Raw genomic sequence first — 17,385 nt, forward strand, 5'->3', positions numbered from 1 at the left:
ACACTTTGGGGGAAGTGATTAATTGCTAAAATATCTCTGTATCTAGTATCTGATTCAGGGGCTGGCCACAGAAGGCACTGAAATATTTGGTGAGTGAGTCAAAGAATGGTTTGCTCTGTTCGAAGAAGTGTATGAGACAAAATGGAATAGGCCTGTGTGGCCACTGTTGCTCGGCAACTGACCACTGGTGCCGTTAACACAGACTGTGTTTGAGCATGTGGGATTGGTCGGAGAGATTTATAGAGGTGAGTCTTCAGTCACAAACTGAAAGAAGAGCTGGATGTAACTTAGTTCAGCACAGGGGATAAGCATAAGGTGCTCAAAGGTACAGTGGCGAGCTGGGTATGGGGGTGGGCAGACAGCTCTGCTTCCTTGCTTACCTCAGAGTATTAGGCAATAGTTAGCAGGAGAGAAGGTAACTGAGAACAACAGCAAGAAACTAATGGCAATAAGCCCTGAAACTCATAAATCAATGTTTCAATGAAATCCTTCAAATGTTTAAGGAAGAAGGGTTCTTGCAATGTAGGGCAGGTTGAAGAAGGAAAGGCTGCAGGCAGACTGTCAAGAGGTAAGGTACCCAAACAGTAACAGTGGGAATGGTTAAGCCCTGAGCTAGGGTCTGGCTATGGGAACTGAGAAGATAACAGCAGCCTTAATGACATATAAAATGTAGGTGAGGAAGATAAAATGGTAACATGACTAAAGGAAATAATTCACTCACTCAAAATTTGTTCAGTACTTTAGAAATGTCAGGCCCTTCATGAGCTGCTGAGCTAGAGAATAAAACTGTTGATGGTTTGGGGAAAGTGGAATGGGGCACATCTTTTGTAAGAATAGATCATGAACTCCTTTTCAGGAAAGTCCAGTCCTGCAGGAAAAACAGGACTGGGTCAAACAGAACATATAGATTCTAGCCATGCAGGTGAAAGGTCAAATGATAAAGTAAATGTGTGTAGGAGAGGCAAATAGGAGGTATAAAAGTCCAGTGAAAATACTTGTTGCTCAAATAGTTTAACAAAAAAGGGATAGAAGACAAGAGCCCTAAAGAGAGAAAAGTATGTCTGTGGAGAAGGGCAGTCTGTTAAGATGCACATTAATTTCATTTCTATGAAGAAAAAATAAGCTGCTGTACTTAAGTCTTTAACGTGACAAACAACTTAGTGGAGATTTCCAAAAGCCACTGATAATGGTCTTTACAACAGGATTACTAAAGACAACAAGAAACCATAGGAGAAAGTACAAAGGGCAAAGATTTCTTGCAGTAAGATCCCCAGGGAAGGCAAACATGTGACAGAGAAGAGCCCATGGATGGATGCCTGCTGGAATGGAGGGGACAGAACTCTTCCACATCAATGTTAATGGAAGCCATGGCTGACATGCAGTGACTTTTAAAGCTACTTTCATTACAACAAACCAAAAAACCTGAAAAACCATCATACATGGGAAAAAACAAAAGCACAGATCTTAGACCTAAGTTTCCTCATCTGGCCCCAGGCACTTATAAAAAACATTAAAGACTGAAACTGTCATTGGATTGTGGAAAAGAGAGCTGACAATAATGGGTGACAGAAATGAAGATTTCTATTGTATTCATACTAACAGGAAAAAAAAAATCTAAGACAGTGGGGTCCTCAGCTATAGGCAACAGGTGGACAAGTCCATGACTTTGTTTCAGCTCACTTCACTCAAGGACATTCTGGCACAATACCACAACATCACTGTGGATAACACTGTGAAGATTATGGAGAAAGAAAAGAGCAGCAGGAAATGAAAGAGCAAAACCTGAGAGGATATATACATATAACATCACCTATGTCAAATAACATCTGTGTAAATGTGGGATCAGAGGCAGCAAAGGTGTCTGAAGATAATAACTTGGGGAGTTCAATTTTTTCAGTTGTTTTGTGAAGTGACTATTAGCTGCTTTGTAACATTTACATGTTTCTAGTGTGTAGTTGTATCGATGATTAAAAATACAATTGAAAAAGTACAATGTGGAAAGAAGGCTCTAGAACATTTGGAGCAACCACTAAAAATGTAGAAGTTCCATAAGGACTGGAACCATGGTTGATTTGTTCACCACAGTATCCCCAATGCCTAGCGTACTTCTTGGTACACTGTAAGTGCTCAACAAATATTTGCTGAATGAATGAAAACCCACTAAAAGCATCTTTCTTTCCTTCAGTGCTTATTAGAAATTTATTGTAGAAGGCAACCAGGTGCAAAGAGAGGCAAGCCACCTGAAGTCAAAGAAGCCCATGAAATAAAGACATCTAACTTTTCTGTCTTCAGGAAAAGTATAAGCACTTAGAGTAGTAGCTAGAAGAATTATCAGTATAGGGGCGCCTGGGTAGCTCAGTCGGTTAGGCATCTGACTTCGGTTCAGGTCATGATCTTGTGGTTAGGGAGTTTGAGTCCCATGATGGGCTCTGTGCTGACAGCTCGGAGCCTGGAGCCTGCTTCCGATTGATTCTGTCTCCCTCTCTCTCTGCCCTTCCCCTGCTCACTCTCTCTCAAAAATGAATAAAAAACAGTAAAAAAAAGAATTATTAGTACCATAACAAGTACTAATAATTACTGAGAATGACACTACATTAAATGCTTTCCATGTGATTTTCTCATTGGCTTTTTCCAAAAACCCTCTCAAGTAGGCACTGATATTATCTTCTTTTTTCATATGAGGAGACTGAAGCACAAAAAAGTTAGACCAAAAGACTTTCTCCAGGTTTCCCAACTAACAAGTGATGGAGTTAAGACTGTATCTTGGCAGTCTGGCTCTAGAGCCCCCCGCTCATCACCCTCTTGCTCCACGGCAATCACTCTCACGGGCCTCACACCTCTCTAAAAGGTAAGTCTCTCACCTGGGCGGCACAGATGCTGTACTGGGTAAACATAGCTTCATACAAGGCCATCAGCCCACTCTGTCCGGCGGCTGCACAGGCTCGTGCTTCTAAGACTGGAATTGCCTGTAACACACAAATAGATATGGTGTGACTGGGAGTGAGGGAAGGAGGCCTGCGGACCCCTGTTACAGGGTGTGGGGAAGCACCACTCACCATCTCTTTCAACTGGTTCTGCCCTGAGTGCAGGGCCTGCCGCACGCTCTGAGACAGAAGGATCTCATGGCGCAAGCGTTGCTTGCCAAAGGCCACAGCTCCACTGGTCACCAGCATCATCTCTCGGCCTTGATTCTGTAGCACTGACACCTGACATCGACGAAGAAAAAGTCACCACAAATCACTGTTATCATCTCCTTCCTCTCTTCAGAGAGGTAGAGTCTACCTTACCGGCACAAGAGACTCAGGTAGGGCAGACACACAATTGGGTGGATCCCAGATGCTGGCTTAATGACCAGCTGGGCTGGCTGTGGAAGAATCACCCAGGTTGTTTGGTAAAAATACAGATTCCTACATGCTGCCTCAAATCTGATGAGGAGGTAGCAGAGATCAGAAATTTTTAATAAGGAGATTCTGGTGTGCAGGCAGATTTGACATCCACAGAACTTGATGGTATCTGTTGGAATCTATAATGCAGAAGGCCTAGTTGTTCCAGAAAAAGAAGTCTAAGAATTGCAGTGTAAACTTAGCAAATGGCTTCTTAGGTTCTAAGGTATAACCTGGGAGATTGAGGCTCTTTCTGTGGTATGTTGATCCCTATGAGTCCCCTTGGGCTAAAGCAGGGACAGATGCTGACCTTGTCCTGCTTTGTCTACCTAGAACTAGCTGTGGTCACTTTGTTCCCTACTTTGGACAGATCTACATTGAAAGAATCAAAGATTCAAGCTGCAAATAGAGTCCATATTCCTAACATGTCCATTCTTCCTGATGTTTGAGCCCTATAAGCTGGCTCAGAAACTCACAAACACCTGTGATAAACCATGATTATAAAAAATAACTTTTTATAGTAGAAAATTTCATACTTAACCATAGTGGTAAAAACAGTTTTATAAATCCCCATGTACCCATCACCTAGCTTCAACAACTATTTCTCAGGGCAATTTCCCACTCTCTAGTACTGCCTTTACAGGTAGCCTCCCCATTATTTTAATACAAACAAATCCCAGGCCCTAGATATATTATTTCATCTATAAATATTTCAGCAGTACTGTAATTGCTAAAAGACAGGGAGTATATATGCATAGCCTCCCCCCCCCCAAAAAAAAACCACTGTCACCTAAAACATTTCAATTAACTCTTTAATATAAAAGATCCAGGGGTGCCTGGGTGGCTCAGTCGGTTAAGCGTCCAACTCTTGGTTTTAGCTCAGGTCATGATCTCACAGTTTGTAAGTTTGAGCCCCACATTGGGCTCTGTGCTGACAGCATGGAGTCTGCTTGGGATTCTATCTCCCTCTCTCTCGGTCCCTCCCTTCTGCCTCTCTACCCCTGTTTCTCAAAAATAAATAAACATTAAGGAAATACATATATATAAAAGATCTGATCAGTGTTCACACTGACCCAATTTTTTTAGCTTGTCAAATGACTGAGGGGACCAGAGATGGGAAGTTCAAACGAGAGTGTAGTTATTCTTGAGGCCTCCTAGGAGAGTTGGTACTAAGCCTGAGCCTTCATGAGTGGTAGGATTTGCACCAACAGAGGGGAAATGTTCCCTGCTGCTAAGTGCACAGTGTGAGTGGTGCCTATGGAGTTGTGTGATTCTAAGGAAGGGGAGGCTCTATGAGTGAATTCCAGGTGGGGGACAAGGACAGGAATGAGTACGTCATGTTGGTGGGCCAGAGAGGAAGTAAGCCTGAAAGTCGTGGTGGTCTCACCAGGGAGAATGGGAAATGAAGTGGATCATTTCATTAGGCAAGAAGCCATGTAGAGGAATTGTGGTGGTCTCCAAAGCAGACTGAAGATATTGTGCAGAGGAGAAACTTGATGATAACAGTGGGAAGGCTCCAGTAATGATTTGCTTAGGTCGCCAGATACCCACAGACCTCATGGAAGGGCTTTCTAGATCAGGGCACTACTAATATGCAGAGTCAACTGTCTTATCCAAGGCATCTGACCATGATAGACAGACTCAGGAGCCAACAAAGTGGCCTCCACTGGCTGGCCAAAGATTACAAGATACGAACATCAATAAAGGTTTGGGCCCACTTGCTTGATTACTTACTGCCTTGAACAATCACCTAAGTGCTTTGGAAGTCCTGATTCTGGCTCCCCAAGGGCAGAGATAACAGTTACATGTCTGTGTACATGTCTGTGTTACATGTCTCTCTCACAATGTAGCCTTTTTATACATATCTGTTCAACTGAATTGATCTGATGGACTAAATCTGAGAGGCTGACTTGATAAAACTGCTTAATACAAAAAATATTGAAAAGAAAATTCCATCAAGTTTTAGTTAGCAGTCACCAACTCATCAGAGAAACTGTTTTTTAAAAACTAAAAATATGGTCATGGAGGACACAGTTGAGTTACAGATAGAATGAAAAAGTTCTAGTTTTATCTCCGTAATGCCTGGATGTCTGTTTTTGACTCTCGGTCAGGAGCTGGCAAACTATACGCAGCAAGTCAAATCTCACCTGCACCTGGTTTTGTAAATAAACTTTTTACTAGAACACAGCTATGTCCATTCATTTACATATTGTCTATGGTTGCTTTTGTGCTACAATGGTAGAGACATGTATTTGAGACAGAGACCATCTGGCCTACAAAGCCTAAAATGTTTACTATCTGGCCTTCTGTAGAAAAAGTTTCCTATAGAAAAGTTTACTGATACCTGCTCTTGGCAAAGATAGGTAGTGGATCTGCAATGTGATGTTTAAAGTCTAAAAGTCCCATGTCGACCCCTAAGGTCAGTTTCTTTACTGATAGTCTACAGTCAGCCTGGCTTATTGGCATAGTCAATGGGACATAAAATCCCCAATGGAAACTTCTGCTTGGAGCCCTTCCAAAGGTTAAGTAAGATTCCCTGTATAAAGATCTCTTTGTGATTCGATGTGAGACAGACTGTGCAAATAAATACCTTGGGGGGCGTGTGCACAGATGTCTCTTGGACACCTGATGCTTGCTTGTACTCTCTCTCCCTTGCTGCCTTATATCCTTTGCCTTTAAATGAAAGTCTTACGTGGGTATCTCTGTGGAGTTTGATAAGTCTTTTCAAATATCTGAACTTGGAAAATCTTTGCAATGATAGCTCATATTTATTTCAATATTATTGGCCTAATTAAAAAATAAAAGGCTTAGCAAAACAGGAACAAAAAAAAGCTCAACATCCATCTGGATACTCAGCCCTGACTACATGTTAGTCACCGAGGGAACTTTAAAAATCCAGGTGCTTGAGCCCCACCCCAGAGACGGAGCGTGAAGCCAGGCCCCTTAGACAATTTTAATGTGCAGGCAGAATTAAGAATTACTGACATGTACAGCTCCTTATCACTAAGAAGCCTGAGGCCATAAAATGCATGAAATCAACTTTACTCCTTGACATCCCCCTTTGCTTGTCCTGGGATGTTGGGTCCACTGGTATCTTCACTGGCAAAGGGAGTTTTCAGATGGTGTTAAATCTATTACACTCAGAGTACTTTTACAAGCTGATAAACCTGAACTGATGGTTAGGGTGGGTTGGGAATAAAGTCAGGGTTGAAAAAGACAAACAAACAAAACTGAACTGAGAGCTTAAAAACTCCATTATTATTTTTGTTCATGAGAATTTTCCATCTTGGCAATTACCTGCTCAACAATAGATGCCAGGCGCCCCAGTGCAAGGCCACACTCATCCCCCCGGGTTACTACGGCACTTCCAAGTTTCACCACGATTCTCTTGGCATGCTTCAGCTCACTGCGGTGGGCAAAAGACTTGCCATGTGTACGACTGAGGGGGACAGTGATAAAGGGGATGTTGCTCCAAGAACGAACATGTCTGATGGCTGAAGGCTGGACACGGTCTGTAGCTCCCAAAGTCAAATGCGAGCAAAAAGAGAAATGTATAACTTCTCATTAAAAAGACAAATATACAATATTAATCAGTTTAGCCAAAAAAAATAGCTTTATCATTCTTGATGGAGTAAAATCAGTATATCAAAAGGCAGTATATCCAGCATGTTCTTATTCCAGTATTGTGTGGAGTTTACACCCAGTACAGGTCCCAGATACACTCAAACACTGTGAAGAGTTTAAACAAAACAATCTTTCCTGAAGACATGTTGGCAAAATGTATCAAAACTCTTAAAAATGTTCACATCTTTTGATGCAGTAATTCTAAGTTCAAAAATTTATTGTGGGGTGCCTGGGTGGCTTAGTTGAGCGTCCGACTTTGGCTCAGGTCATGATCTCACCACTTGTGAGATCGAGCCCTGTGTCGGGCTCTGTGCTGACAGCTCAGAGACCGGAGCCTGCTTTGGATTTTGTGTCCCGCTCTCTCTCTGCCCCTCCTTCGCTCATGCTCTCTCTCTCTCTCAAGAATAAATAAAACATTAAAAAAAATTTTTTTTAATTTATTCTAAGAGACCAACTGGAGATGGAGACAGATTAATCACAAGCCTGTTCATCAGTGTTATACATAATAGGAAAAATCACAAGTGGAGTAAACACCAAAAAAAGTCAGAAGGATTAATGAACTTTGTAAGAATTTTTAATAACATAGGAAAACGCTCATGATACGTTAGTTCCCCCTACGTGTCTAAATGCATGGAAAAAAGATGAAAATAAACCAAAACGTTAATGTTTTTATTTTTTATTGAATTACAGGTGATTTTAATTTTCTTCCTAATTCTTATCTATGTCTTTCAAATTTAAGCAACAAAACACATTGCTTTCATCATCAGGGAAAAAAAAAACGTGCTTTTAAAGAAATCACACCATTATAAAAAAGAGAGTGAGCCTGACTAGCAAAGACATTAAAGAACAAAGTAATTGGTACTGGCACAAAAACAGACACTCAGATCAATGGAACAGAATAGAGAACCCAGAAATGGACCCACAAACGTCTGGCCAACTAATCTTTGACAACGCAGGAAAGAATATCCAGTGGAATAAAGACAGTCACTTCAGCAAATGGTGCTGGGAAAACTGGACAGCTACAGGCAGAAGAATGAACCTGGACCACTTTCTTACACCACAGACAAAATGTGATGGAAGACCTAAACGTAAGACAGGAAGTCATCAAAATCCTCGAGGGGAAGGCAGGCAAAAACCTCTTTGACCTTGGCCGCAGCAACTTGTTACTCAACACGTCTCTGGAGGCAAGGGAAACAAAAGGAAAAATGAACTATTGGGACCTCATTAAAATAAAAAGCTTCTGCACAGCAAAGGAAACAATCAGTAAAACTAAACGGCAACCGACAGAATGGGAGAAGATATTTACAGATGACACATCAGATAAAGGGTTAGTATCCAAAATCTATAAAGAACTTATCAAAGTCAATACCCAAAAAAACAAATAATCCAGTGAAGAAATTGGCAAAAGACATGAATAGACACTTCTCCAAAGAAGACATCCAGATGGCTAACCGACACATGAAAAATGCTCAACATCACTCACCATCAGGGAAATACAAAGCAAAACCACAATGAGATACCAACTCACACCTGTCAGAATGGCTAAAATGAACAACTCAGGAAACAACAGATGTTGGTGAGGATGTGGAGAAAGGGGAACCCTCTTGCATTGTTGGTGGGAATGCAAACTAGTGCTACCACTCTGGAAAAGAGTGTGGAGGTTTCTCAAAAAATTGAAAACAGAACACTGCAACCCAGCAATTGCACTACTAGGTATTTATCCAAGGGATACAGGTATGCTGTTTGAAAGGGGCACATGCACCCCAATGTTTAGAGCAGCACTATCAAGAATAGCCAAAGTATGGAAAGAGCCCAAATGTCCATCGATGGATGAATGGATAAAAAAGAAATGGTGTGTATGTGTATATATATATATATATATATATACACACACACACACACACACACATACATACACACACACATACACAATGGAGTATTACTTGGCAATCAAAAAGAATGAAATCTTGCCATTTATAACTGCATGGCTGGAACTAGAGGGTATTATGCTAAGCAAAATTAGTCAGAGAAAGACAAATTTCATATGGCTTCACTCACATGAGGACTTTAAGATATGAAACAGGGAAGGGAAACAAAAATAATACAAAAACAGGGAGGGGGACAAAACATAAGAGGCTCTTAAATATGGAGAACAAAGAGGGTTACTGGAGGGATTGTGGAAGGGGGATGGGTTAAATGGGTAAGGGGCATCAAGGAATCTACTCCTGAAATCATTGCTGCACTATATGCTAATTACTTGGATGTAAATTAAAGAATAAACAAATTAAAAAAAAAGAACAAAGTAATTGGTATGAGTGGTAAAAAATCATAACCAATCCACCTATAAATTTTCTCTCCGACACGGTAGCCTGATTTTAGGTGTCTATAACAATGATTAAAAAACCTGACAGCTTTCTAAAGGACAGGAGTGTTGGAGTCAGACACTTTCAATCCCTTTGGATATCCACTTCTAAGCAATCCTTTCCTGATTCTTTCTTCTTGCAACACTACACAGGATTTCTAAGGAAGCAAATATTGCACACACACATACACACAAACATACACACACACACTCACATATATTGCATAAAGTCAAAAAAGTAAAGCAGTAAGAGCTGAATGGCAAGCACTGAATCCCTTCCCCACTTCTCACAGATGTAACTCCTCCTCCTGGCTGCTTAATAATTACCCATTAGCCCTTTCTCTCACAAATTAAGAGACTTTGAGCAGAGCACCACCACCAGTCAAAAAACTATGTTTCCCAAACTTTCTTGTACAGCTAGACATTGCCACGTGACTAAGTTCTGGTTAATGAGATACATATGAAAATGTTATGGGGATTTCTAGAAATTTCCTTCAAAAGAGAAGTGCTTCCTTCTTCCTTTCATCCATCCAGCTGCTTAGAACACGGGTGTGAGGCTGGAGCTCCAACATCATTTTAGACTGTAAGGAAAACATCAAGAACTTTGGAGTAACTAAAAAGGAGGAGTGTGGATGCCTAATGATTTCACAGAGCTATTCTGAAAGCCCTGGACTGCCTCCCTTCTTAGAGAACCTCAGGTTCCTTTCAAAAGAGAGAGGGATGCCTGGCTGGCACAGTTGGTAGAGCATATGACTCTTGATCTTGAGGTTCTAAGCTTGAGCCCCACGTTAGGTGTAGACATTACTTAAAAATAAAAATCTTTAGGGGTGCCTGGGTGGGTCAGTTGGTTAAGCATCCAGCTCTTGACTTCAGCTCAGGTCATGATCTCATGGTTCATGAGTCTGAGGTCCACAATGGGCTCCGTGCTGGCAGTGCAGAGCCTACTTGGGATTCTGGCTCTCCTCTTTCTGCACCCCACCCCCCAAAATAAATAAATACACTTAAAAAAAACCTTTAAAAAAAAAGAGTGAGAAACAGACTTCTATCCTGTTCGAGCCATTTTAATTTTGGATTTTCTATTATGCACACCTGACCTAACTGTAACTGATACAGAAGAATGAGTGCACAGGCAGAAAGGCAAATGAAGCCTTGCTGACGGATGGTCTTACTCACAGCAAATGGACATTCTCTCGGTGGGACTCCTTGATTACAAGAAGGAAGTCAAGATGAGTAATAGAGGTCCTCAACAGGACTAAACTTTACGCACTTCCTCCTCAAAGAGTTCTCTATGTGTCATTACATGCAATTCATAAAAATTTGAACGAATTACTATAGTAATCATTCCAAGCCACTTTTTGGACCATTCTAAAATGGTACTATTGCAAAGTAACTTACTCCACTCGAATCAACCATTATCGCCCTCCTTTACATTGACAGATTTCCCAGATATCTCTAGACCCACTACCTCTAACTCCTGACCACTGACTTCTCTAACTATAATGTGACTTCTATCATTTTCTCTATGCTGTAATAATGGTGGGTAAAGTGCGCAGAATCTTATTCTCGTGGACCAGAAGATCATGTGTGTTCTCCTCCCCTCTGCTTCCTTCACACACAAATCTTAGAATGAACATTTTTAATGAAGCAGTAAAGAGTCCTTTTTTGTGTCTCTTAAATTACCGTTTTTAAAAGTGATTATGCTTCAGCTTTGTGGAGATACAAGATGATATGGTCTTTTTTTTTTTTTAAAGAACTTTTTTTTAACGTTTATTTATTTTTGAGACAGAGAGAGACAGAGCATGAACGGGGGAGGGTCAGAGAGAGAGGGAGACAAAGAATCTGAAATAGGCTCCAGGCTGAGCAGTCAGCACAGAGCCTGACGCGGGGCTCGAACTCACGGACCGCGAGTTCGTGACCTGAGCCAAAGTCGGACGCTTAACCGACTGAGCCACCCAGGCGCCCCAATATGGTCTTTTTTCACAACAGCTTGCAGTCTAGTTCCTGGCACAAAGCTGCTCACTAGGTCCATCCTCTGGGATAGAACTGGGACTCGGCACTTTACTGGACTCACAGGTGAGTTGTCTCTTCCTGCTGTGGGAGTCCCAGGGACTGCAGGGCTGGTTTGTGTTGGGGCTAAGTTCTTTGGAGAGTTCCCTTTTTTAACTGAGTTCACCAATACAGGTACTGTGGCTCAGTTTCCAGGGATATTATCACAAGCAACATATACATCTAGGTTTAAGCTTAAAAGCTGTACACATAATAATTCTGGCCTCAATGACTTATAGACAGGGGGTGGTAGAGGGAGAGACTTACTCCTCTTCGGTGTGGATCTGGGATCATTAGCGACTATTTACAAAGCTCTGGGCTACACCCAAGTATCATGCAACCCTTTGATAGCTATCAGGACTAGGACTGATAGCCATTTTTCTTTCCTGTCCCTGAAGAGCTCGTCGGGTCCTGGAGAGTGCTGAGCATGGGTGGGGCAGCGTAGGAGGGTACCTTAGGGACACAGGTAGTGACAAGCTTGTCAGTCCAGGTGATCAAATGGCAGAAACCAATCACAATCTAGCAGACCAGGTTAGCATGAAAAAGGTTCCTGACCCACAATCTTTATCAGCAGAGATACCAGCACACCTTGGTGCCAGGCGGTCAAGGGTCATTCTGGCTGCAGCCAAGTGGGTCACAGCCGATCAGAGCTGACAAGGTTCAACAAGAGGAAACAACTATGAATAAAGTTTCAAGCACATCCAGACAAGTTCAGTCACATCCAGTGGATTCTAGCACCAGGGACAGTTCTGTGGGATCCAGGGCTTTTTGGGTTTCCTGTTCAGCAATGCTTGTACCCTGCCAGATTGACCCTACCCTTCCTGGGGGCATTTTTTATGTTCTAGAGTATCACACTTTTTAGGGTCCATACTGAGGACCACGAAGGCCTTGATTACTTAGAAAAAAATCTAAGATTACCCTGGATGGGTAATCTCTTCCCATCTTCTAAGGAACCTTTAGGGCCCTAGGTTCCTCAGAAAAGCCATCTCCTCCTGGTTAGAATGAGGGGATACTGAGTGTGTGTGTGTGTGTGTGTGTGTACATGTGTCTGGAGTGGGGTGAGAAGAAAGTTGTCCATATTCCTCAAAAGTGCCACACACCATACACCAAGGGAAGAGAAGTAAGCTACCCTTTCAGCATTATGCACTGATGCTCAGCAATCAATGAGCCTGTGTTCCAGGCCTGAACAAGAGGGGACCCTGATAGGATTTCTATCTCCCTTCCTGGCCTTCCATTTCCTTCTGTGTTTACATGTACATACTTTCTAACTTTGCTTTTCTTATTTCTTTTCTGCTCTTCTGCTTATCATGTCAGTGAACACCGGGCTCCAGAATCCAGAAAAATCTGGACACAAAATTGAAAAATCTAGGGAAAAGATCAGAAAGTGCCTCTTTCTGTGAATGAGACCAATGAGAATAAGCAATAGTAAAAACTATAAAAATACTGAATATTTAGTATATACAGAGAATTGTGTTAGGTATTCACACACCTTTTACAGAGGCAGAGGATATATAAAAGGACTATATATATATATATACATATATATATATGTATATATATATATATATAAAATATATATATATAAATACTATATAGGTTCTGGAGCTAGACTGACTGGATTGGAATCTCAACCCTTGTGCTTATTTGCCATTACCTTACCTGTTGTAGGGGATAAAACAACTTGATGCATGAACAAAAACTGGCACAAAATAAAGACTCCATAAATATTAGCTGGTATTATAAAAAAAGGTGTCAGCTATTGTTATCAGCAACACACTGAATTCTCGTGAGTTAAGTATTATTACGAGTTAGTTGTTAGTATTATCGCTCATTTTATAAGTAAGGAAACTAAGGCCCAGAGAAGCTGAGTAACTTGTTAACATTACCAGACTGCAAAAATGGCCACAATACCTTAAAGCTTCTCCCATCAACAGATGGATTCTGTTTTCGCATCCTCTGACTCTGGGCCAGCACTATGACTTGTGTTGACTACTACAATGTAGCAGAAGTAACACTGCATAAATTCTGAACTTAGGCCTCAAGAGGTCTTGTGGCTTCCCTGCATGTTCTACTTGGGAACCCTGAAAGCATCATATGAAGAAGCCGTATTTAGCCTGCTGGAGGATGAGAGGCCACATGGAACAGAGATGATTCATCATCCCAGCAGAGGCCACCCAGATCTCAACAACTGAGCCAGTGAGTTCTGACACAGACACAGAACCACCCTGCAGCCGAGCCAGGCCCAACACAAAATTGTGACCTAAATCTACAGTTGTTTTATGTAACTAAGTTACTTAGTAAGTAAGTAGCACAGCTAGTTTTAAAACTCAGGGAACCTGGCTCTAGACCCTGATCCTTTATCCCTTATATTCTTCTTTATGTGAACGGGAAATAGACGGTTTTTTTCCTCTGGATAGTGATAAGTTTGATTAGTTGGTAAGTATGACCTCTTACAATAAGATCTAGAGACAGATTACTGGTAAGATTTACTTGATATCAGGGAAAACAGCCCCGCAAAACATGACAAATAGCTTTCCAACAAACGCTGCTGGAATCACTAGATGTCCACAGGCAAAACCATGAACGCTGACCTAAACCTTACACCTTCTACAAAAATTAACTCAAAATGGATCACACTCCTAAATGTAAAATGTAAAGCTATAGAACTTCTAGAAAAAACACAGGAGAAAATCTTCAGGATCCAGGGCTACACAAAGCTTAGACTTGACCCCAGACACACAATCAGTGAAAGAAAATACTGATAAATGGGACGTCATCAAAACAAAAAGACCTTTCCTTTGTGAAAGATCCTGCTGAAGGACTGAAACAACAAGCTCTGTGTAAACTGGGAGAAAATCCTTCAAACCAAGGGTCTGCCAAGGACTAGTGTCTAGAAGGTAAAGGACTCCAAAATCTCAACAATAAAAAAACAATCTATTTAAAAATGAGAAAGAAATGTTTCACTAGAGAGGATATAAAGACAGCCAACTAGCACAAGAGAAGATGTTCAACATCATTAGCCATTAGGGAAAAGCAAGTTAAAACCACACTGAAGGTATCCTTTCACATCTATCATGATGGCTAAAATCAAAGAATGACAACATCAAATGTTGGGGAAGATGAAGAGAAAGGGCACTGCTCATACGCTGCTGGGGTGAATGTAGACTGGTACAGCCATTCTGCAAAAAGTGTTTAGTAGCTTCTTAGAAAACTAAACATGCAACTACCATATGACCCAGCAATTGAACTCTTGGGCATTTATCTCAGAGAAATGCAAACTCTGTCCACACAAAATCCTGTACACAAATGCTCACAGCAGCCTTATTCATAACAGTCAAAACTGAAAACAACCAGATGCCCTTCAATGGATGAATAGTTACACTAATTGTGGTATACTCATACCATTAAATACTATTAAGTAATAAAAAAGAACCAACGTGGATGGCTCTCCAGAGAATTATGCTGAGTAAAAAAATCCATCTCCAAAGATCACATACTGTATGACTTCACTTGCATAACATTTTTTGAAATGACAAATTATAGAAATGGAGAATAATTAGTGATTGCCAGGGGTTAGGGATGGGGAGGAGAGGCATAGCTATAAAGAGAAACGTGAAGGATGTTGTGGTGGAAACATTCTTATATTGACTATATCAATGCCAATATCTGGGTTGAGATATTGGAAAAACATGTAAAGGGCATCAGGATCTCTCTGTATTAGTTCTTACAACAGCACATGAATCTATAATGGGCTGAAAATTCAAAACTTCGTTACAAAAAAAAAAAAGTAATGAACAAAAATAGCCTGTAGAAATTTTTGGGAGAACTACAGGTAACACCTTACTTGAAAAACTTTTAATTACTTAATCAGGCAGAAAAAACTACACAAAATTAATGTGTAAAACTTAATGATTCTGTAGATAAGTATATACCTGTGAAATGATCACCACAATTAATGCCATAGAGCTATCACCTCCAAAAGTTTCACTTTATTGAGAAGTACAAACACTTTCACCAGTAGGCTGCTTCCTTGCTTAGGGTCTTTGCCCAATTCTGCCAAGTTACTTTTTTTTTTTTCTCCTTTAAAACCTTGCTTGAAACACACTTCCAAACTTCCCACGTATGTCTAAGTTTTCTATGGTACATACGAGATCTGGAGAGGGCTGTGGACTGGACCCAGGGCAAGAGACGCTGGCGGAAGGAGACGCTCTGGAACCCAGAGCGGTAGACTTGACTCAACATGATGCGATGTGGTCACTGATCAAAATATCTGTCGAAAGCAGTTTTAAAAAAGATGAAAATGAAAATAAGACACAATTAATTTTATTTTCTTCCACTTCCTCATACTCTCAGAGCAAGAACTGGACTCTTCTGCTCCAACTCCTCTGTATCAGGGACACTCCCACCTGTTCTGTATGTAGAAAAGAGACAACAAATGGCTCCTTCCCAGGTCCCAACTCTATCCTTCCTTTCCTAGGACCTTAGTTTTTATGTAAGCAAATGAAAACTAAGGACTATAAATGTTCAGAGTGACAAAAAGGTACAATGTTGCTGTATGGATACTTAATCTTCACTACAATTCCTACACGATTAGGGAGTCTTAAACAAACAAAAAACAGATCTAACATCCAATCAGTGGCCTTCTCTACCTTCCTGCTATCACCTCCCAAAAGAACTCTGTAAACCACGTATTTCAAATGTCTGCTTGACCCTAGCTGACACAAGAAGAGGCTGGAAAGGCCAGAGGCTACTGCCATCTTTCTCTCTCCTGTCCACAGAAATCTTGCATCCCTGGGAGGGGGTGCCATGCCTGCGAATGACTGGCATTTCAAATGACTATGGGCACATCTTGTGGAGGATGAGCACATGGCTCGAAAAAAACTTGAGCTGGGGATATGGTAGTTATGGATTATGGTTAGGGGCTCCCTCCTACATATACTCAGAGAATAAGTCACTCATTATTGCAGCTCTCATGCTAAAGAGAATTGCTGTTTTCACAAGATAAGAAAGATACTGCACTCTCTTTGCTTGCAGGCTTCTTTTTAACTTTTGCTGTATAGATTGGATGGATTTTTTTCCAACCCTCTTGAATGTGTCTCAAAAGACCAGCAGTCAACCCCATAGTAAAGTGAAACAAGGAGTGGCATGTGTTGCTCTACAATTTATACTGCCCAAAGGCACAGAAAGAGGAGAGAAGAGATTGGCAGGATACATCTACTGTAAAAGACAGGACATCCAATAGGCATCAGAAAGTGCTAAGTGCTGTCTTTGTTGACTTCAGTTTGTGACAGTCTGGAAGATCCCAAGAGAAAATTATTTGCATAACACTGAGCATGACAAAAGCCCACGGTCTTGTGTGCTGCTTATATAAATCCCTTCAGTAATCGTTGCTAAACAATTATTTACATACAAATTCTCTAAGAGGAACACCAAACGAGTAAAATAATCAAACTGTGACGCTAAAATTCTAGTTCCATCTCCTTCATGAAAACTTCCTCGGCAACCCTAGCATCTGAGGTTGGACATAATTCTACAGATCGGCTTGTAACTGCTTCATGTATTACTGTTGCTTTTCCCAACAGGATCATAAAGTTCCCACTGACAGCATGGTGAACTGTACAGGCAACACAGATTTTGGAGTCGGACAGATTTGGGTTCCCGCTCTGCACTTGCTAGCTGTGTGCCTTTTGGAAGGTTACTCACCTAGATTTCTAAGCCTCAGTTTCCTCTTTTGTAAATCAGGAACGGTAACAGTAAGGACCTCGTGGGATTACTGCGAGAATTAAATGAGACAATACGTGGAATGCATGGGAGCAGCATATGCTCAACAAATGTCAGCTGTGCTCCTTCTTCTAGGCACTAAGGATGGCCTACCACTTCCTCTTTATTTCCTTCAGGATGTGTCACCGGCACAAGAATTCAATAAATACTCTGACAGACATAATCAGTAATTACACTGACTGTTTACCT

The 17,385-nt window shown here is 41.2% G+C and overlaps 1 protein-coding gene across 6 annotated transcripts in view; it reads right to left on the bottom strand.

Moving 5' to 3' along the window:
- Nucleotides 1–17,385, bottom strand: part of ALDH18A1 (aldehyde dehydrogenase 18 family member A1) — a 41,805-nt gene that overhangs the window by 23,110 nt on the left and 1,310 nt on the right. For 2 of the 6 annotated variants that reach the window (XM_043597087.1, XM_043597089.1), the window contains exons 2-5: nt 15,564–15,685; nt 6,681–6,895; nt 3,057–3,206; nt 2,862–2,966 (exon numbers count right to left, since the gene is read on the bottom strand). In XM_043597087.1, coding sequence (XP_043453022.1) covers nt 2,862–2,966; nt 3,057–3,206; nt 6,681–6,895; nt 15,564–15,657 — 564 coding nt within the window. In that variant the 5' untranslated portion in view covers nt 15,658–15,685. Of the gene's footprint in view, nt 1–2,861; nt 2,967–3,056; nt 3,207–6,680; nt 6,905–15,563; nt 15,686–17,385 lie in introns of all 6 variants that reach the window. The other 4 variants (XM_043597088.1, XM_043597085.1, XM_043597086.1 and 1 more) reach the window with 2 other exon arrangements.

Source organism: Prionailurus bengalensis, chromosome D2 (assembly GCF_016509475.1).
Source record: "Prionailurus bengalensis isolate Pbe53 chromosome D2, Fcat_Pben_1.1_paternal_pri, whole genome shotgun sequence".
NCBI lineage: Eukaryota > Metazoa > Chordata > Mammalia > Carnivora > Felidae > Prionailurus > Prionailurus bengalensis.